This window comes from Anomaloglossus baeobatrachus, chromosome 6 (assembly GCF_048569485.1).
Source record: "Anomaloglossus baeobatrachus isolate aAnoBae1 chromosome 6, aAnoBae1.hap1, whole genome shotgun sequence".
Lineage (NCBI taxonomy): Eukaryota > Metazoa > Chordata > Amphibia > Anura > Aromobatidae > Anomaloglossus > Anomaloglossus baeobatrachus.
This window is the reverse complement of record NC_134358.1, coordinates 582,560,316-582,582,363: the sequence shown is the minus strand read 5'-3', so window position 1 is coordinate 582,582,363 and position 22,048 is coordinate 582,560,316. Positions and strand designations below refer to the sequence as shown.

Sequence of the window (22,048 nt, the reverse complement as noted above, 5' to 3'; positions counted from 1 at the left end):
CGGCCCTTGAGACAACAAGTCTGGTCGGTCTGGTAATGCCCACGGTTGGCCGACCGTGAGATGCCACAGATCCGGGTACCACGACCTCCTCGGCCAGTCTGGAGCGACGAGGATGGCGCGGCGGCAGTCGGCCCTGATCTTGCGTAACACTCTGGGCAACAGTGCCAGAGGAGGAAACACATAAGGGAGTTGAAACTGCGACCAATCCTGAACTAAGGCGTCTGCCGCCAGAGCTCTGTGATCTTGAGACCGTGCCATGAACGTCGGGACCTTGTTGTTGTGCCGGGACGCCATTAGGTCGACATCCGGCATGCCCCAGCGGCAACAGATCTCCTGAAACACGTCCGGGTGAAGGGACCATTCCCCTGCATCCATGCCCTGGCGACTGAGAAAGTCTGCTTCCCAGTTTTCTACGCCCGGGATGTGAACTGCGGATATGGTGGAGGCTGTGGCTTCCACCCACAGCAGAATCCGCCGAACTTCCTGGAAGGCTTGCCGACTGCATGTCCCGCCTTGGTGGTTGATGTATGCCACCGCTGTGGAGTTGTCCGACTGAATTCGGATCTGTTTGCCTTCCAGCCACGGCTGGAACGCCTTTAGGGCAAGATACACTGCCCTTATCTCCAGAACATTGATCTGAAGGGAGGACTCTGTCTGAGTCCAAGTCCCCTGAGCCCTGTGGTGGAGAAAGACCGCTCCCCACCCTGACAGGCTCGCGTCCGTCGTGACCACAGCCCAGGATGGGGGCAGGAAGGATTTCCCTTTCGACAGAGAAGTGGGAAGAAGCCACCACTGAAGGGAAGCTTTGGCTGCCCGAGAAAGGGAGACGTTCCTGTCGAGGGACGTCGACTTCCTGTCCCATTTGCGGAGAATGTCCCATTGAAGTGGGCGCAGATGAAACTGCGCAAAAGGAACAGCCTCCATTGCTGCCACCATCTTCCCTAGGAAGTGCATGAGGCGCCTCAGGGGGTGTGACTGACCATGAAGGAGAGATTGCACCCCTGTCTGTAGTGAACGCTGTTTGTTCAGCGGAAGCTTCACTATCGCTGAGAGAGTATGAAACTCCATGCCAAGATATGTCAGTGATTGGGCCGGTGTCAGATTTGACTTTGGAAAATTGATGATCCACCCGAAACTCTGGAGAGTTTCCAGAGCAATGTTCAGGCTGTGTTGGCATGCCCCTTGAGAGGGTGCCTTGACAAGTAGATCGTCTAAGTAAGGGATCACCGAGTGTCCCCGAGAGTGTAGGATTGCCACCACTGTTGCCATGACCTTGGTGAAGACCCGTGGGGCTGTTGCCAGGCCAAAAGGTAGTGCCACGAACTGAAGGTGTTCGTCCCCTATGGCGAAGCGCAGGAAGCGCTGATGCTCTGGCGCAATCGGTACGTGGAGATAAGCATCTTTGATGTCTATTGATGCCAGGAAATCTCCTTGGGATATTGAGGCGATGACGGAGCGGAGCGATTCCATCCGGAACCGCCTGGTTTTCACATGCTTGTTGAGCAGCTTTAGGTCCAGAACGGGACGGAAGGATCCGTCCTTTTTTGGCACCACGAACAAGTTGGAGTAAAAACCGTGACCCCGTTGCTGAAGAGGAACCGGGATCACCACTCCTTCCTCCTTCAGGGTGCCCACCGCCTGCATAAGAGCCTCGGCTCTGTCGGGGGGTGGAGATGTTCTGAAGAAACGAGTCGGAGGACGAGAGTTGAACTCTATCCTGTAACCGTGAGATAGAATGTCTCTCACCCATCGGTCTTTTACTTGTGGCAGCCAGGCGTCGCAAAAGCGGGAGAGCCTGCCACCGACCGAGGATGCGGTTTGAGGAGGCCGAAAGTCATGAGGCCGCTTTGGGAGCGGTTCCTCCGGCGGTCTTTTTAGGACGTGACTTAGACCGCCATGCATCGGAGTTCCTCTGATCTTTCTGAGGCCTTTTGGACGAGGAAAATTGAGATCTGCCCGCGGTCCGAAAGGACCGAAACCTCGATTGTACCTTCCGTGGTTGAGGTCTGTTTGGTTTGGACTGGGGTAAGGATGAATCCTTTCCCTTGGATTGTTTAATGATTTCATCCAATCGCTCACCAAACAAGCGGTCGCCAGCCAATGGCAAACCGGTTAAGAACTTTTTGGAAGCAGAGTCTGCCTTCCATTCACGTAGCCACATGGCCCTGCGGAGTACCACCGAGTTGGCGGATGCCACCGCCGTACGGCTCGCAGAGTCCAGGATAGCATTAATGGCGTAGGACGCAAACGCCGACGCCTGATTGGTTAAGGACACCACTTGCGGGGCAGATGTACGTGTTACTGCATTAATCTGCACCTGACAAGCTGAGATAGCTTGGAGTGCCCATACGGCAGCGACTGCTGGGGCAAAAGACGCGCCGATAGCTTCATAGATGGATTTCAACCAGAGCTCCATCTGTCTGTCAGTGGCATCTTTGAGTGAAGCCCCATCTTCCACTGCAACTATGGATCTAGCCGCCAGTCTGGAGATTGGAGGATCCACCTTAGGACACCGAGTCCAGCCCTTGACAACCTCGGGGGGGAAGGGATAACGTGTGTCCTTAAGACGCTTGGAAAAACGCTTGTCTGGACAGTCTCGGTTTTTCTGGATTGCCTCTCTGAAGTCAGAGTGATCCAGAAACATATTTAATGTACGCTTTGGAAACCTGAAACGGAATTTCTCCTGAGAAGCAGACTCCTCAATTGGAGGAGCTGGGGGAGAAATATCCAACACCTGATTGATGGTCGCTATAAGGTCATTCACTACTGCGTCACCTTCAGGTGTATCTAGGTTGAGAGCGGCTTCAGGATCAGAATCCTGATCTGATACCTCCGCTTCATCCTCCAGAGAGTCCCCCTGCTGGGACCCTGAACAGTGTGATGAAGTGGAGGGAATTTCCCAGCGACCCCGCTTGGTCGGCCTGGGACTGCGGTCCGTGTCAGAGACCTCACCCTGGGACCTATGGGATACCCCAGGGGCACTTTGCTGTTCCAATTGAGGGGGACCAGGGGTCAAGGATTGGATAGAGCCCGGGGCCTGAATCACCGGTCTGGATTGCAATGCTTCCAGTATTTTAGCAGACCATTTATCCATAGTCTCAGACAGTTTGTCAGCATAGGCTGCAAACTCCGTCCCTGTCACCTGGACAGTGGTAGCAGGTGGATCCACCTGGGCCACCAGTCGCAGAGGCTCCGGCTGAGTAAGTGCCACAGGGGCCGAGCATTGCACACAATGAGGGTCAGTGGACCCTGCCGGTAGTACAGCTGTACATGAGGTACAGGTTGCAAAGTACGCCTGTGCTTTGGCACCCTTGCTTTTTGCAGATGACATGTTGTCTCCTCTGAGAACAACCAGGAGGGTATATAGCCAAAAATCAACTGAGCGACCGTACAGTGCAATGTATAGCCTATAAGCATATTATATATATATATATATATATATATATATATATATATATATATATATATATATATATATATATATATATATATATATATATATATATATATATATATATATATATATATATTACACACTTCGGTACTCAGTGGGGCCAGCACCATAGGTGCTGCTTACCGACCGCTCAGAGCGGTTGTGTGGTCACCAGATTCCCTGCCTGGGTCTCCCTGTGTTGTCTCTCCTCTCCAGCGTCTGAATCGCTGACAGGAATGGCTGCCGGCGTTCTGTGGGGAGGAGGAGACCGTGGGCGTGCCCAAGAAAAGTGCGGGAATCCAGTGCCCCACTGTACTGAGTGAGGAGGGAGGAGGATACTAATGTATGCTCCAGCCCTCCGCTGACGATCCGTGCAGCGTCCCGCCCCTTCCCTGACTGGCAGGCCTGTGGGCGGGAATAAACGACACTAGGCCGCAGAAGCCGGGGACTAAAGTTATAAGCGCGGCCGGCAATAAGCGCGGCCGCGCGGTAGTTCCCCGGCGCACTAACACCTCCAGCAGTGCTGGAAAGTGTCTGGCACAAGCGCTCCATGTCCGGCGCACTAACACACCCAGCCGTGCTGGAAAGTGTCTGGCACAAGCGCTCCATGTCCGGCGCACTAACACACCCAGCAGTGCTGTAATGTGTATGGCACCAGCGCTCCATGCGCGGTCCCCACGGGGACACAGAGTACCTCATAGTAGCAGGGCCTTGTCCCTGACGATACCCAGCTCCTATCCTGCAGATTCCCAGGGCCTGCAGAGGGAGCACGGTCCCAGTGCCTAGAGACCGTTCCGGATCCCACTTCACCCAGAGCCCATTAAGGGATGGGGAAGGAAAACAGCATGTGGCTCCTGCCTGTGTACCCGCAATGGGTACCTCAACCTTAACAACACCGCCGACAAAGTGGGGTGAGAAGGGAGCATGCTGGGGGCCCTGTTATGGGCCCTCTTTTCTTCCATCCGACCTGGTCAGCAGCTGCTGCTGACCAAGCTGTGGAGCTATGCGTGGATGTCTGCCTCCTTCGCACAAAGCATAAAAACTGAGGAGCCCGTGAGCACGGGGGGTGTATAGGCAGAAGGGGAGGGGCTTTACACTTTTAGTGTAATACTTTGTGTGGCCTCCGGAGGCATAGCTATACACCCAATTGTCTGGGTCTCCCAATGGAGCGACAAAGAAATGTAAGCAGTTCTTCTTTGTTTGATGGCTTGTGACTATCCATCTTCCTCTTGATTACATTCCAGAGGTTTTCAATGGGGTTCAGGTCTGGAGATTGGGCTGGCCATGACAGGGTTTTGATGTGGTGTCCTTCATCCACAGATATATTGACCTAGCTGTGTGGCATAGTGCATTGTCCTGCTGGAAAACACAGTCCTCAGAGTTGGGGAACATTGCCTGAGCAGAAGGAAGCAGCTGTTTTTCCAGGATAACCTTGTATGCGGCTGGATTCATAAGTCCTTCACAATGTTTAATCTGCCCAATTTCTAGAGTAAGGTAATCTCTGATGAGTCTAATTTTCAGCTTTGCCCAACACCTGGTGGAAAGCGGCTAAGACGCAGGAAAGCTGGGATTACAAATCCTGATTATTCCAATATTGATTTCTGAATCTTCCGGAGATAAAACATTATTATATTGTGTGTAAATGATGAGGACTTGTTTTCTTTGCATTATTTGAGGTGAAAGCGCTGTGCATTGTGCTGTTATTTTCACCATTTCTCATTTTTAGAAAATACAACATTTTTTTGCTTGGAAATTCGGAGACGTTGTCAGTAGTTTATAGAATAAAAGAACAATTTACATTGTACTCCAAAATATAAACATTGTGCAGTGGTTTCTTAGTGTATGTGTGTGTATGCATGTATATATGTGTGTGTGTGTGTGTATGCATGTATATATGTGTGTGTGTGTGTGTGTGTGTATGCATATATATATATATGTGTGTGTGTGTGTGTGTGTGTGTGTGTGTGTGTGTGTGTGTGTGTGTGTGTGTGTGTGTGTGCTCAAAAGTTTTTTTTGCTTTCTTGGCCTTTTTTCAGAGAATGTGAATGATAACACACGATCTTTTTCCCGCTCATGGTCAGTGTCGGGTGGAGCCATTTATTGTCACTACTGTGTTTTCTCTTTATAAATCATGATGACAACCAAAAACATCCTGATGAAAAGTTCTCACACCCCGGTGATTTTGGCTGATAACATGCACAGAAGGTGACACATCGGTGTGAATGGCGAATAAAGGTGACATCCTCGCCTGCGCCCTGTCTGCTTGTAATCAGTGAGCGCATAAAAGCTGAGTGATTTCTGGGGTCCAGACAGACTCTGGCATCTTTCCTCCAGCCACTGACACTTCTGGATTGTGAGTCATGGGGAAAGCAAAACAATTGCCAACGGAGCCATGGGAAAAGATAGTTGAACTGTATAAAACAGGAAAGGGATACAAAAAGATATCCAAGGAATTGATAATGCCAGTCAGCAGTGTTCAGAATGTGGTTAACAAATGGAAAATCAGGGGATCTGTAAAAACCAAACCATGATCAGCTAGACCAACAAAAATGTCAGCCACAACTGCCAGGAAAATTGTTCAGGACGCAAAGAAAACCCACAAATAACATCAGCTGAAATCCAGGACTCACTGAACACTAGCGGTGCGCCTGCTTCAAGATGCACAATAAGGAGGGATGTGAAGAAAATGGGCTGCACGATCGAGTCGCCAGAAGAAAGCCATTACTGCGCAAATGCCAAAGTATCTCGCCTACAATACGCCAAAAAACCAGAGACGAGACCCAAACAGCCCAGAGACGAGCCCCCAAACAGCCCAGAGACGAGCCCCCAAACAGCCCAGAGACGAGCCCCCAAACAGCCCAGAGACGAGCCCCCAAACAGCCCAGAGACGAGCCCCCAAACAGCCCAGAGACGAGCCCCCAAACAGCCCAGAGACGAGCCCCCAAACAGCCCAGAGGCAAGCCCCCAAACAGCCCAGAGGCGAGCCCCCAAACAGCGCAGAGGCGAGCCCCCAAACAGCCCAGAGGCGAGCCCCCAAACAGCCCAGAGGCGAGCCCCCAAACAGCCCAGAGGCGAGCCCCCAAACAGCCCAGAGGCGAGCCCCCAAACAGCCCAGAGGCGAGCCCCCAAACAGCCCAGAGGCGAGCCCCCAAACAGCCCAGAGACGAGCCCCCAAACAGCCCAGAGACGAGCCCCCAAACAGCCCAGAGACGAGCCCCCAAACAGCCCAGAGACGAGCCCCCAAACAGCCCAGAGACGAGCCTCCAAACTGCACACAGACAAGCCCCCAAACAGCCCAGAGACAAGCCCCCAAACTACTGGAACAAGGCAATTTGGAGTGATGAGACCAAATTCAAACTTTTAGGCCATAAACATTATATTTGGAGAGGTGTCAACACCATTCCTACTATAAAGCACGGCGGTGGATCACTGATGATGTGGGGATATATGAGCTACAAAAGGCACAGGAAACTTGGTCAGAAGGAAAGATGAATGCAGCACATTATCAGCAAATACTGGAGAGAAACTTACACTCATCAGCCCGGAAGCTGCGCATGGACGTACTTGAATGTTCCAACATGACAACGATCCAAAACACAAGGCCAAGTCGACCTGTCATTGGCTACACCAGAACAAAGTGAAGGTTTTGGAGTGGCCATCTCAGTCTCCTGCCCTCAATATTATTGAGCCACTCTGGGGACAACTCAAGCAAACTGCAGTTCATGAAAGAAACCCCAGGAGTTTACAGGAACTGGAGGAGCCAAGAAGAATGGGCAGCTTCACCATCTGACCAAGAAGAATGGGCAGCTTCACCATCTGACCAAGAAGAATGGGCAGCTTCACCATCTGACCAAGAAGAATGGGCAGCTTCACCATTTGACCAAGAAGAATGGGCAGCTTTACCATCTGAGAAAATAAAGAGCATCATCCACAACCACCACAAAAGACTTCAGGCTGCCTTTGCTGTTAGAGGGGGGGCAATAAACAGGATTAAGAACTGGGGGATGTGAACTTCTCATCAGGGTCATTAGGATGGTTTTAGTTGTCATTATGATGTAGTTTGACAATAAAAGGCTTCACCCGACCACTAACCATGAGTGGGGAAAAAAAAGATTGCGTGTTATCATTCATATTCTCTGAGAAAAAAATCAAGAAAGCAAAAAAATCTGCTGCGGTGTGTAAACTTTTCAGCACGACTTTATAGTCCATGCATTGGAGTTAGGTGTATAGATACACATAGTATTTTTGGTATTATAAGACGCACCCCAAATTTAGACATAAAGAAAAAAAAAAAAAAATAGGGTCCGTCTTATACTCCGGTGTTGGTTTACTGGAGGGGGGCGGCAGCGGTGGTGGAGTGGGGTCACAGGAGGCAGTGTGCTGGCAGCAGCGGTGGGTCTGTGTTGGTAGTGGCGGCGGGTCTGTGCTGGCAAGGGAAGCTGCGGTGGTTGTGTGGTGGAGCAGGCTGGTGCGGCACGTGTCCCAGATGCTCTGTCGACGGTCCGGGCTTCAAAGAAATGGTGCCCGGAGCGGCGTGTGCGCAGATGGAGCTCTCATCCAAGAGCTCCATCAACGCATGCGCTGACTTCAGGCGCCATCATTTGAAGCCCATCTGGGACACCCGCCGCACAGCCACCGCATCTTCCACTGCCAGCACAGCCACCGCAGTCTGCACAGCCAGCCGGCCGCCCGCCCACAGTGACAGCCAGCAGGCCGCCCGCCCACAGTGACAGCCAGCAGGCCGCCCGCCCACAGTGACAGCCAGCAGGCCGCCCGCCCACAGTGACAGCCAGCCGGCCGCCCGCCCACAGTGACAGCCAGCCGGCCGCCCGCCCACAGTGACAGCCAGCCGGCCGCCCGCCCACAGTGACAGCCAGCCGGCCGCCCGCCCACAGTGACAGCCAGCCGGCCGCCCGCCCACAGTGACAGCCAGCCGGCCGCCCGCCCACAGTGACAGCCAGCCGGCCGCCCGCCCACAGTGACAGCCAGCCGGCCGCCCGCCCACAGTGACAGCCAGCCGGCCGCCCGCCCACAGTGACAGCCAGCCGGCCGCCCGCACAGAGAGTCCCATGCCAATTCTCCACCTCCAGATAAGTTATATTCAGAGTTTAAGCCGCACCCCTCATTTTCCTCCCAAATTTATGTGAGGAAAAGTGCGTCTTATAATCCGAAAACTATGGTACTATACGTGCATTGGAAAAGCGAAACCATCAATGGTCTGTCCTGACAGTTGGAGGCAGCGGTGGAACATGTGCGGGATCTTCCCGGCTGCACCCCAACATATAGTATAGGAGGAAATCTGTGAAGATGAAGTGCAGAGCACATGCCGGGCATGGCAAGACAGGGCAGGCCCACGCCAGGGAGGGCAGGACAGCAGGGCAGGCCCACGCCAGGGAGGGCAGGACAGCAGGGCAGGGCAGGCCCACGCCAGGGAGGGCAGGACAACAGGGCAGGACAGCAGAGCAGGGCAGAGCAGGCCGACGCCAGGGAGGGCAGGACAGCAGGGCAAACCCACGCCAGGGAGGGCAGGACAGCAGGGCAAGGGAGGGCAGGCCCACGCCAGGGAGGGCAGGACAGCAGGGCAAGGGAGGGCAGGCCCACGCCAGGGAGGGCAGGGCAAGGGAGGGCAGGCCCACGCCAGGGAGAGCAGGACAGCACAGCAGGGCAGGGAGGGAGGGCAGGCCCACGCCAGGGAGGGCAGGCCCACGCCAGGGAGGGCAGGACAGCACAGCAGGGCAGGGAGGGCAGGCCCACGCCAGGGAGGGCAGGACAGCAGGGCAGGCCCACGCCAGGGAGGGCAGGACAGCAGGGCAGGGCAGGCCGACGCCAGGGAGGGCAGGACAGCAGGGCAAACCCACGCCAGGGAGGGCAGGACAGCAGGGCAAACCCACGTCAGGGAGGGCAGGGCAGCAGGGCAGGCCCACGCCAGGGAGGGCAGGGCAGCAGGGCAGGCCCACGCCAGGGAGGGCAGGGCAGCAGGGCAGGGAGGGCAGGCCCACGCCAGGGAAGACAGGACAGGCCCACGCCTCACCTCTCCCGTCAGCAGCTTTAATAAGGTGGATTTCCCAGCTCCGTTGGGCCCCACAAGGGCCACTCTGGTGTCCAGGTCTATTCCAAACTCGAGGTTCTTGTAGATGAGAGGCTGAATGTTGGAGAAAGAGAGACTGTGGTTACACATGGCGCCTCCTGGTGGAGCTGCGCTGTCATGTCTGGTCCTTACCCCGTCCGCTGTGTAGCGGAAGCTGACGTTCTGCACCATGATCACCGGGGGAGGGATCTTTCCACAAGACGGGAAGTAGAACGACAGCGTCTGAAATACAACAGCCACATGAAGACGCTTGTGAGGGCTGATCTGGCCTCAGCACCCACAGGGTAGAGGCGCGAGAGGCGAAAGGGGGAGCAGAGGAGAGAGGCGGGGGAGCAGAGGTGAGAAGGGTCTCCATCCTACCTTGTCAGTGACCACGCGTTCCGTCAATCCTGACGACATCATCTTCTGTAGCGTCTTCTCTTTACTCTGCGCCTGACGAGCCAACTTAGCGCTGCCGTGTCCAAAGCGAGCAATGTAATTCTGCACAAGGGAAGAAGGATCAATATTTACAGCTGGGAGGTCACATAGCCCCCCCATCCGTTCCATGGGATCCCTGCCCCAGACCCCCACTTATCCATGAATTCCAGGCATAAGCCCCCCCTTCTCTCTGGCCACAGGCCCCTCCTTCTGGGCCCTGGCCCCTCCCCAATTCTGGCCACAGGCCCCTCCCCAATCCTGGCCACAGGCCCCTTCTTCTAGGCCCCTCCCCTTCCCTTCAAAGATTCCGCCTTCTTCTGGGACGACTCGACCCCCCTCCGGGCACAGGCCGACTACCCCTCACACTCACTTTCATGTGCGCTATCTGATCCTGCTCCCAATTGAACCTCTTCATTTGATTTTCCTCCAGCTCCAGCCGCGTCTTGACGTACTGATCGTAATTCCCCTGAAAAGATGGAGACAGATGAGAGGGAGGAGCTCATATAGAGCAGGGCGCAGCTCGCAGAGCGCCGGGCAGGGCGCAGCTCGCAGAGCGCCGGGCAGGGCGCAGCTCGCAGAGCGCCGGGCAGGGCGCAGCTCGCAGAGCGGAGCGCACTCACTGTGTAGTACTTCAGCTTGCGGTTGTGCAGGTGGATGATGTTGGTGCAGACGCCGTTCAGGAAATCCTGAGAGTGCGACACAAGGACGAGGATCCTGCGGAACCTGCAGAGAGCACAGATGTGAGCGGGGAAAATACGAAGGCCGCCGACCCTGACCGCGGATACTCACGACTTTAGCTCCTCCTCCAGCCACACACACGCCTCCAGGTCCAGGTGATTGGTCGGCTCATCCAGCAGTAACATAAAGGGGCGGATGAAGAGGGCTCTGTGGAGACAGAATAGTCAGCGGGGGGCTTTGGTGTGACCGTTGCCACCCCTCCCCACGGTGGGACCTTACCTGGCCAGGGCCACACGCATCCTCCAACCTCCACTGAAGTCCTTCAGCTTCTTGCGCTGCATAGCGGGGGTGAAGCCGAGCCCGTGCAGGATCCGGGATGCCCGCACCTCAGCCTTGGCCGCATCAAGCTCCTCCAGACGCTCGTACAGCTCCAGAAGCTTCTCACACTCAGCTACCAAGAGAGAGGAGAGGTCAGGGAGTGGGAACGGAGGGGGAGGGGAGGGGGGGGGGCGGAACGGGGAAGGAGGAGGGGCGGGGAATGGTGGGAGGGGAACGACGGGGGGGGGGACAGGACGAATGGGGGACGAGGGTCGGAGGGGGGAGGGAACGGGGGACGGAGGGGCAGGGAATTGCGAACAGGGGAGGAGGAACGAAGGGGGCAGGGCAGATGGAATGGGGTAACAGGAACGGAGGAGAGCCAGGCACAGGGGATGGGGGGCCAGGTAGTGGCGATCTCACCATCCTCATGTGCCAGCCGCTCGGCCTCCTTCTCCAGCATGGTGCGCTCCTGGTCTACCTCCATCACACACTGCAGCGCGGTCTTCTCACTGGGGGGCATCTCTCGGGTAAGGTGGTAGATGTCGATGTGCTCTGGGATCGGCACCTCGCGATTCCCCACCGCAGACAGAAGCATCGACTTCCCTGAGAGAAGGATTGCAGCGGAAATAAGGACTAGAAGACGCAGAGACGATGGGAGCGATATCTGGGGCCATCGCTGGTATCAGGCACCAATACAAGTGGAGGATGGATGGAGCCCCCCCGATGCCGGAGATACGGGGGTCCCTGCATTCCCATGGTGATAATAGCAGTCTTCAAGGGAGAGCACCGGCCCGGCACAGCCCAGCACCAGTACGGCACAGCCCAGCACCAGTCCACCAGTACGACACAGCCCAGCACCAGTACACCAGTACGGCACAGCCCAGCACCAGTCCACCAGTACGGCACAGCCCAGCACCAGTCCACCAGTACGGCACAGCCCAGCACCAGTCCACCAGTACGGCACAGCCCAGCACCAGTCCACCAGTACGGCACAGCCCAGCACCAGTCCACCAGTACGGCACAGCCCAGCACCAGTCCACCAGTACGGCACAGCCCAGCACCAGTCCACCAGTACGGCACAGCCCAGCACCAGTCCACCAGTACGGCACAGCCCAGCACCAGTACACCAGTACGGCACAGTACCGGCACAGCCCAGCACCAGTACAGCACAGTACCGGCACAGCCCAGCACCAGTACAGCACAGTACCGGCACAGCCCAGCACCAGTACACCAGTACGGCACAGCCCAGCACCAGTACACCAGTACGGCACAGCCCAGCACCAGTACGGCACAGCCCAGCACCAGTACACCAGTACGGCACAGCCCAGCACCAGTACACCAGTACGGCACAGCCCAGCACCAGTACACCAGTACGGCACAGCCCAGCACCAGTACACCAGTACGGCACAGCCCAGCACCAGTACACCAGTACGGCACAGCCCAGCACCAGTACACCAGTACGGCACAGCCCAGCACCAGTACGGCACAGCCCAGCACCAGTACGGCACAGCCCAGCACCAGTACGGCACAGCCCAGCACCAGTACGGCACAGCCCAGCACCAGTACGGCACAGCCCAGCACCAGTACGGCACAGCCCAGCACCAGTACGGCACAGCCCAGCACCAGTACACCAGTACGGCACAGTACTGGCACAGCCCAGCACCAGTACAGCACAGCCCAGCAGCAGTACACTAGTACGGCACAGTACCGGCACAGCCCAGCACCAGTACAGCGCAGTACCGGCACAGCCCAGCACCAGTACACCAGTACGGCACAGTACCGGCACAGCCCAGCACCAGTACACCAGTACGGCACAGTACCAGTACGGCACAGCACCAGTACACCAGTACGGCACAGTACCGGCCCGGCCATGCCGCTCACCTGTCCCGTTGAGGCCGATGAGGCCGTATCGGCGGCCGGAGTTCAGCTCTACGGTGGTGTCACTGAGCAGCTCCTGTCCATGGAACGTCAGTGACATATTTATAATGTGAACATCCGTGCTGTTCGGGTGCGAAGCCAAAACCCCGGTCACCGCCCGCGCATCCGCCTTCCGCAGCTCAAACTCCTCCACCTGGCGGGTGACTTCATCCACATCTAGAGAGAGAGAAAGGAAGAGCCTGACATCCTCTGCGCTGCTGTGCTGCTCCTGTACTATGTCACATTCACCCTGACATTACACAGCCCCATCCTCTCCTCCTGACATCCTCTGTGCTGCTCCTGTACTATGTCACATTCACCCTGACATTACACAGCCCCATCCTCTCCTCCTGACATCCTCTGCGCTGCTGTGCTGCTCATGTACTATGTCACATTCACCCTGACATTACACAGCCCCATCCTCTCCTCCTGACATCCTCTGTGCTGCTGTGCTGCTCCTGTACTATGTCACATTCACCCTGACATTACACAGCCCCATCCTCTCCCCCTGACATCCTCTGTGCTGCTCCTGTACTATGTCACATTCACCCTGACATTACACAGCCCCATCCTCTCCTCCTGACATCCTCTGTGCTGCTCCTGTACTATGTCACATTCACCCTGACATTACACAGCCCCATCCTCTCCTCCTGACATCCTCTGTGCTGCTCCTGTACTATGTCACATTCACCCTGACATTACACAGCCCCATCCTCTCCTCCTGACATCCTCTGCGCTGCTCCTGTACTATGTCACATTCACCCTGACATTACACAGCCCCATCCTCTCCTCCTGACATCCTCTGCGCTGCTGTGATGCTCCTGTACTATGTCACATTCACCCTGACATTACACAGCCCCATCCTCTCCTCCTGACATCCTCTGTGCTGCTGTGCTGCTCCTGTACTATGTCACATTCACCCTGACATTACACAGCCCCATCCTCTCCTCCTGACATCCTCTGTGCTGCTCCTGTACTATGTCACATTCACCCTGACATTACACAGCCCCATCCTCTCCTCCTGACATCCTCTGCGCTGCTGTGCTGCTCCTGTACTAGGTCACATTCACCCTGACATTACACAGCCCCATCCTCTCCTCCTGACATCCTCTGCGCTGCTGTGCTGCTCCTGTACTATGTCACATTCACCCTGACATTACACAGCCCCATCCTCTCCTCCTGACATCCTCTGCGCTGCTGTGCTGCTCCTGTACTATGTCACATTCACCCTGACATTACACAGCCCCATCCTCTCCTCCTGACATCCTCTGTGCTGCTGTGCTGCTCCTGTACTATGTCACATTCACCCTGACATTACACAGTCCCATCCTCTCCTCCTGACATCCTCTGCGCTGCTGTGCTGCTCCTGGACTATGTCACATTCACCCTGACATTACACAGCCCCATCCTCTCCTCCTGACATCCTCTGTGCTGCTCCTGTACTATGTCACATTCACCCTGACATTACACAGCCCCATCCTCTCCTCCTGACATCCTCTGTGCTGCTGTGCTGCTCCTGTACTATGTCACATTCACCCTGACATTACACAGCCCCATCCTCTCCTCCTGACATCCTCTGTGCTGCTCCTGTACTATGTCACATTCACCCTGACATTACACAGCCCCATCCTCTCCTCCTGACACCCTCTGTGCTGCTCCTGTACTATGTCACATTCACCCTGACATTACACAGTCCCATCCTCTCCTCCTGACATCCTCTGTGCTGCTCCTGTACTATGTCACATTCACCCTGACATTACACAGCCCCATCCTCTCCTCCTGACATCCTCTGTGCTGCTCTTGTACTATGTCACATTCACCCTGACATTACACAGCCCCATCCTCTCCTCCTGACATCCTCTGCGCTGCTGTGCTGCTCCTGTACTATGTCACATTCACCCTGACATTACACAGCCCCATCCTCTCCTCCTGACATCCTCTGCGCTGCTGTGCTGCTCCTGTACTATGTCACATTCACCCTGACATTACACAGCCCCATCCTCTCCTCCTGACATCCTCTGTGCTGCTCCTGTACTATGTCACATTCACCCTGACATTACACAGCCCCATCCTCTCCTCCTGACATCCTCTGTGCTGCTCCTGTACTATGCCACATTCACCCTGACATTACACAGCCCCATCCTCTCCTCCTGACATCCTCTGTGCTGCTCTTGTACTATGTCACATTCACCCTGACATTACACAGTCCCATCCTCTCCTCCTGACAACCTCTGTGCTGCTGTGCTGCTCCTGTACTATGTCACATTCACCCTGACATTACACAGCCCCATCCTCTCCTCCTGACATCCTCTGCGCTGCTGTGCTGCTCCTGTACTATGTCACATTCACCCTGACATTACACAGCCCCATCCTCTCCTCCTGACATCCTCTGTGCTGCTCCTGTACTATGTCACATTCACCCTGACATTACACAGCCCCATCCTCTCCTCCTGACATCCTCTGTGCTGCTCTTGTACTATGTCACATTCACCCTGACATTACACAGTCCCATCCTCTCCTCCTGACAACCTCTGTGCTGCTGTGCTGCTCCTGTACTATGTCACATTCACCCTGACATTACACAGCCCCATCCTCTCCTCCTGACATCCTCTGTGCTGCTGTGCTGCTCCTGTACTATGTCACATTCACCCTGACATTACACAGCCCCATCCTCTCCTCCTGACATCCTCTGTGCTGCTCCTGTACTATGTCACATTCACCCTGACATTACACAGCCCCATCCTCTCCTCCTGACATCCTCTGTGCTGCTCCTGTACTATGTCACATTCACCCTGACATTACACAGCCCCATCCTCTCCTCCTGACATCCTCTGCGCTGCTGTGCTGCTCCTGTACTATGTCACATTCACCCTGACATTACACAGCCCCATCCTCTCCTCCTGACATCCTCTGTGCTGCTCCTGTACTATGTCACATTCACCCTGACACTACACAGCCCCATCCTCTCCTCCTGACATACTCTGCGCTGCTGTGCTGCTCCTGTACTATGTCACATTCACCCTGACATTACACAGCCCCATCCTCTCCTCCTGACATCCTCTGCGCTGCTGTGCTGCTCCTGTACTATGTCACATTCACCCTGACATTACACAGCCCCATCCTCTCCTCCTGACATCCTCTGCGCTGCTCCTGTACTATGCCACATTCACCCTGACATTACACAGCCCCATCCTCTCCTCCTGACATCCTCTGTGCTGCTCCTGTACTATGTCACATTCACCCTGACATTACACAGCCCCATCCTCTCCTCCTGACATCCTCTGCGCTGCTGTGCTGCTCCTGTACTATGTCACATTCACCCTGACATTACACAGCCCCATCCTCTCCTCCTGACATCCTCTGCGCTGCTGTGCTGCTCCTGTACTATGTCACATTCACCCTGACATTACACAGCCCCATCCTCTCCTCCTGACATCCTCTGTGCTGCTGTGCTGCTCCTGTACTATGTCACATTCACCCTGACATTACACAGCCCCATCCTCTCCTCCTGACATCCTCTGTGCTGCTCCTGTACTATGTCACATTCACCCTGACATTACACAGCCCCATCCTCTCCTCCTGACATCCTCTGTGCTGCTCCTGTACTATGCCACATTCACCCTGACATTACACAGCCCCATCCTCTCCTCCTGACATCCTCTGCGCTGCTCCTGTACTATGTCACATTCACCCTGACATTACACAGCCCCATCCTCTCCTCCTGACATCCTCTGCGCTGCTGTGCTGCTCCTGTACTATGTCACATTCACCCTGACATTACACAGTCCCATCCTCTCCTCCTGACATCCTCTGTGCTGCTCCTGTACTATGTCACATTCACCCTGACATTACACAGCCCCATCCTCTCCTCCTGACATCCTCTGCGCTGCTGTGCTGCTCCTGTACTATGTCACATTCACCCTGACATTACACAGTCCCATCCTCTCCTCCTGACATCCTCTGTGCTGCTCCTGTACTATGTCACATTCACCCTGACATTACACAGTCCCATCCTCTCCTCCTGACATCCTCTGCGCTGATGTGCTGCTCCTGTACTATGTCACATTCACCCTGACATTACACAGCCCCATCCTCTCCTCCTGACATCCTCTGCGCTGCTGTGCTGCTCCTGTACTATGTCACATTCACCCTGACATTACACAGTCCCATCCTCTCCTCCTGACATCCTCTGCGCTGCTCCTGTACTATGCCACATTCACCCTGACATTACACAGCCCCATCCTCTCCTCCTGACATCCTCTGCGCTGCTGTGCTGCTCCTGTACTATGTCACATTCACCCTGACATTACACAGCCCCATCCTCTCCTCCTGACATCCTCTGCGCTGCTGTGCTGCTCCTGTACTATGCCACATTCACCCTGACATTACACAGCCCCATCCTCTCCTCCTGACATCCTCTGTGCTGCTCCTGTACTATGCCACATTCACCCTGACATTACACAGCCCCATCCTCTCCTCCTGACATGCTCTGCGCTGCTGTGATGCTCCTGTACTATGTCACATTCACCCTGACATTACACAGCCCCATCCTCTCCTCCTGACATCCTCTGCGCTGCTGTGCTGCTCCTGTACTATGTCACATTCACCCTGATATTACACAGCCCCATCCTCTCCTCCTGACATCATCTGCGCTGCTGTGATGCTCCTGTACTATGCCACATTCACCCTGACATTACACAGCCCCATCCTCTCCTCCTGACATCCTCTGTGCTGCTCCTGTACTATGTCACATTCACCCTGACATTACACAGCCCCATCCTCTCCTCCTGACATCCTCTGCGCTGCTGTGATGCTCCTGTACTATGTCACATTCACCCTGACATTACACAGCCCCATCCTCTCCTCCTGACATCCTCTGTGCTGCTCCTGTACTATGCCACATTCACCCTGACATTACACAGCCCCATCCTCTCCTCCTGACATCCTCTGTGCTGCTCCTGTACTATGTCACATTCACCCTGACATTACACAGCCCCATCCTCTCCTCCTGACATCCTCTGTGCTGCTCCTGTACTATGTCACATTCACCCTGACATTACACAGCCCCATCCTCTCCTGCTGACATCCTCTGCGCTGCTGTGCTGCTCCTGTACTATGTCACATTCACCCTGACATTACACAGCCCCATCCTCTCCTCCTGACATCCTCTGTGCTGCTCCTGTACTATGTCACATTCACCCTGACATTACACAGCCCCATCCTCTCCTCCTGACATCCTCTGCGCTGCTGTGCTGCTCCTGTACTATGTCACATTCACCCTGACATTACACAGCCCCATCCTCTCCTCCTGACATCCTCTGCGCTGCTGTGCTGCTCCTGTACTATGTCACATTCACCCTGACATTACACAGCCCCATACTCTCCTCCTGACATCCTCTGTGCTGCTGTGCTGCTCCTGTACTATGTCACATTCACCCTGACATTACACAGCCCCATCCTCTCCTCCTGACATCCTCTGCGCTGCTGTGCTGCTCCTGTACTATGTCACATTCACCCTGACATTACACAGCCCCATCCTCTCCTCCTGACATCCTCTGTGCTGCTCCTGTACTATGTCACATTCACCCTGAAATTACATAGCCCCATCCTCTCCTCCTGACATCCTCTGCGCTGCTGTGATGCTCCTGTACTATGTCACATTCACCCTGAAATTACACAGCCCCATCCTCTCCTCCTGACATCCTCTGCGCTGCTGTGATGCTCCTGTACTATGTCACATTCACCCTGACATTACACAGCCCCATCCTCTCCTCCTGACATCCTCTGTGCTGCTCCTGTACTATGCCACATTCACCCTGACATTACACAGCCCCATCCTCTCCTCCTGACATCCTCTGCGCTGCTGTGCTGCTCCTGGACTATGTCACATTCACCCTGACATTACACAGCCCCATCTTCTCCTCCTGACATCCTCTGCGCTGCTGTGCTGCTCCTGTACTATGTCACATTCACCCTGACATTATAGTTCCATCCTCTCCTCCTGACATCCTCTGCGCTGCTGTGCTGCTCCTGTACTATGTCACATTCACCCTGACATTACACAGTCCCATCCTCTCCTCCTGACATCCTCTGCGCTGCTGTGCTGCTCCTGTACTATGCCACATTCACCCTGACATTACACAGCCCCATCCTCTCCTCCTGACATCCTCTGCGCTGCTGTGCTGCTCCTGTACTATGCCACATTCACCCTGACATTACACAGCCCCATCCTCTCCTCCTGACATCCTCTGTGCTGCTGTGAAGGGACTGACCAGGGGCGGTGCTGCCATTCACTGGCTCTTGCTCGACCTCATCGAGACCCACATCTCCATTGTCTTTCTTCGGCCTCTGCCGGGCCTTAGCGGCCTCCTTTTTCTTGGCAGCCTTTTTCTTAGCCAGGTCAGAAGGCATGTCAGCAGATCTGGGGGGGGGGTCACACGATCCGGGAAGCCTGGGGGAGACACCATGGAGGATAAATCACAGGGAACAACAAGTGTCCACCAGGACCACCACAGAAAGATACACACCCACCGCAGCAAATTGCCCTCCCTCTCTCCTCTCCCCCGGCCTCTCCTGTCTCTCTCCCCCTCCTCTCCCCCAGCCTCTCCTGTCTCTCTCTCTCTCCTCTCCCCCGGCCTCTCCTGTCTCTCTCCCCCTCCTCTCCCCCAGCCTCTCCTGTCTCTCTCTCTCTCCTCTCCCCCGGCCTCTCCTGTCTCTCTCTCCACTCCCCCAGCCTCTCCTGTCTCTCTCTCTCTCTCTCTCTCTCTCTCTCCTCTCCCCCGGCTTCTCCTGTCTCTCTCTCCACTCCCCCGGCCTCTCCTGTCTCTCTCCTCTCCCTGGCCTCTCCAGTCTCTCTCTCTCTCTCTCTCTCTCCTCTCCCCCGGCCTCTCCAGTCTCTCTCCTCTCCCCTGGCCTCTCCCGTCTCTCTCTCTCCTCTCCCCTGGCCTCTCCTGTCTCTCTCTCTCCTCTCCCCTGGCCTCTCCTGTCTCTCTCTCTCTCCTCTCCCCCGGCCTCTCCTGTCTCTCTCTCTCTCTCCTCTCCCCCGGCCTCTCCTGTCTCTCTCTCTCTCTCCTCTCCCCCGGCCTCTCCTGTCTCTCTCTCTCTCCTCTCCCCCGGCCTCTCCTGTCTCTCTCTCTCCTCTCCCCTGGCCTCTCCTGTCTCTCTCTCTCCTCTCCCTGCCTCTCCTGTCTCTCTCTCTCCTCTCCCCTGGCCTCTCCTGTCTCTCTCTCTCTCTCCTCTCCCCTGGCCTCTCCTGTCTCTCTCTCTCTCCTCTCCCCTGGCCTCTCCTGTCTCTCTCTCTCTCTCCTCTCCCCCGGCCTCTCCTGTCTCTCTCTCTCTCTCCTCTCCCCCGGCCTCTCCTGTCTCTCTCTTTTCTCCCCTGGCCTCTCCTGTCTCTTTCTCTCTCCTCTCCCCCGGCCTCTCCTGTCTCTTTCTCTCTCCTCTCCCCGGCCTCTCCTGTCTCTCTCTCTCTCTCCTCTCCTGTCTTTCTCTCTCCTCTCCCCCAGCCTCTCCTGTCTCTCTCTCTCCTCTCCCCTGGCCTCTCCTGTCTCTCTCTCTCTCTCTCCTCTCCCCTGGCCTCTCCTGTCTCTCTCTCTCTCCTCTCCCCTGGCCTCTCCTGTCTCTCTCTCTCTCCTCTCCCCTGGCCTCTCCTGTCTCTCTCTCTCTCTCTCCTCTCCCCTGGCCTCTCCTGTCTCTCTCTCTCTCTCTCTCTCCTCTCCCCTGGCCTCTCCTGTCTCTCTCTCCTCTCCCCTGGCCTCTCCTGTCCCTGTCTCTCTCTCTCTCCTCCGGCCTCTCCAGTCTCTCTCCTCTCCCTGGCCTCTCCTGTCTCTCTCTCCTCTCCCCCGGCTTCTCCTGTCTCTCCCTCTCTCTCTTTCCTCTCCCCCGGCTTCTCCTCTCCTCTGGCCTCTACTGTCTCTCTCTCTCCTGTCCCCCGGCCTCTCCTGTCTCTCTCTCTCCTCTCCCCCGGCCTCTCCAGTCTCTCTCTCTCTCCTCTCCCCCGGCCTCTCTTCTCTCTCTCTCCTCTCCCCCGGCCTCTCCTGTCTCTGTCTCTCTCTCTCTCCTCTCCCCCGGCCTCTCCTGTCTCTCTCTCTCCTCTCCCCCGGCCTCTCCTGTCTCTTCTCTCTCTCTCTCCTCTCCCCCGGCCTCTCCTGTCTCTCTCTCTCCTCTCCCCTGGCCTCTCCTGTCTCTCTCTCTCCTCTCCCTGGCCTCTCCTGTCTCTCTCTCTCCTCTCCCCTGGCCTCTCCTGTCTCTCTCTCTCCCCCGGCCTCTCCTGTCTCTCTCTCTCCTCTCCCCTGGCCTCTCCTGTCTCTCTCTCTCTCTCCTCTCCCCTGGCCTCTCCTGTCTCTCTCTCTCTCTCCTCTCCCCCGGCCTCTCCTGTCTCTCTCTCTCTCTCCTCTCCCCCGGCCTCTCCTGTCTCTCTCTCTCTCTCCTCTCCCCCGGCCTCTCCTGTCTCTCTCTCTCTCCTCTCCCCCGGCCTCTCCTGTCTCTCTCTCTCTCTCTCTCCTCTCCCCCGGCTTCTCCTCTCCTTTGGCCTCTCCTGTCTCTCTCTCTCTCTCTCCTCTCCCCCGGCTTCTCCTGTCTCTCTCTCTCCTCTCCCCCAGCCTCTCCTGTCTCTCTCTCTCTCCACTCCCCCGGTCTCTCCTGTCTCTCTCTCTCTCCACTCCCCGGCTTCTCCTGTCTCTCTCACTCTCTCTCTCTCCTCTCCCCCGGCCTCTCCTGTCTCTCTCTCTCTCTCTCTCTCCACTCCCCCGGCTTCTCCTCTCCTCTGGCCTCTCCCCTGGCCTCTCCTGTCTCTCTCTCTCTCTCTCTCCTCTCCCCCAGCCATCTCCTGTCTCTCTCTCTCTCTCCCCCGGCCTCTCCTGTCTCTCTCTCACTCTTCTCTCCCCTGGCCTCTCATGTCTCTCTCTCTCCTCTCCCCCGGCTTCTCCTCTCCTCTGGCCTCTCCTGTCTCTCTCTCTCTCTCTCCTCCGGCTTCTCCTGTCTCTCTCTCTCTCCTCTCCCCTGGCCTCTCTAGTCTCTCTCTCTCCTCTCCCCCGGCCTCTCCAGTCTCTCTCTCTCCTCTCCCCCGGCCTCTCCAGTCTCTCTCTCTCTCCTCTCCCCCGGCCTCTCCAGTCTCTCTCTCTCCTCTCCCCCGGCTTCTCCTGTCTCTCTCTCACTCTCTCTCTCCTCTCCCCCGGCCTCTCCTGTCTCTCTCTCTC

General features: G+C 56.1%; 1 protein-coding gene across 1 annotated transcript in view; it reads right to left on the bottom strand.

The window, feature by feature from the left end:
- Nucleotides 1-19,298, bottom strand: part of ABCF2 (ATP binding cassette subfamily F member 2) — a 30,224-nt gene extending 10,926 nt beyond the window's left edge. The window contains exons 1-10 of the mRNA XM_075315942.1: nucleotides 19,124-19,298; nucleotides 12,816-13,028; nucleotides 11,355-11,537; nucleotides 10,896-11,067; nucleotides 10,728-10,823; nucleotides 10,559-10,661; nucleotides 10,309-10,404; nucleotides 9,882-10,001; nucleotides 9,654-9,743; nucleotides 9,465-9,575 (exon numbers count right to left, since the gene is read on the bottom strand). Coding sequence (XP_075172057.1) covers nucleotides 9,465-9,575; nucleotides 9,654-9,743; nucleotides 9,882-10,001; nucleotides 10,309-10,404; nucleotides 10,559-10,661; nucleotides 10,728-10,823; nucleotides 10,896-11,067; nucleotides 11,355-11,537; nucleotides 12,816-13,028; nucleotides 19,124-19,262 — 1,323 coding nt within the window. The 5' untranslated portion in view covers nucleotides 19,263-19,298. The remainder of the gene's footprint in view (nucleotides 1-9,464; nucleotides 9,576-9,653; nucleotides 9,744-9,881; nucleotides 10,002-10,308; nucleotides 10,405-10,558; nucleotides 10,662-10,727; nucleotides 10,824-10,895; nucleotides 11,068-11,354; nucleotides 11,538-12,815; nucleotides 13,029-19,123) is intronic.
- Nucleotides 19,299-22,048: the final 2,750 nt, after the last annotated feature.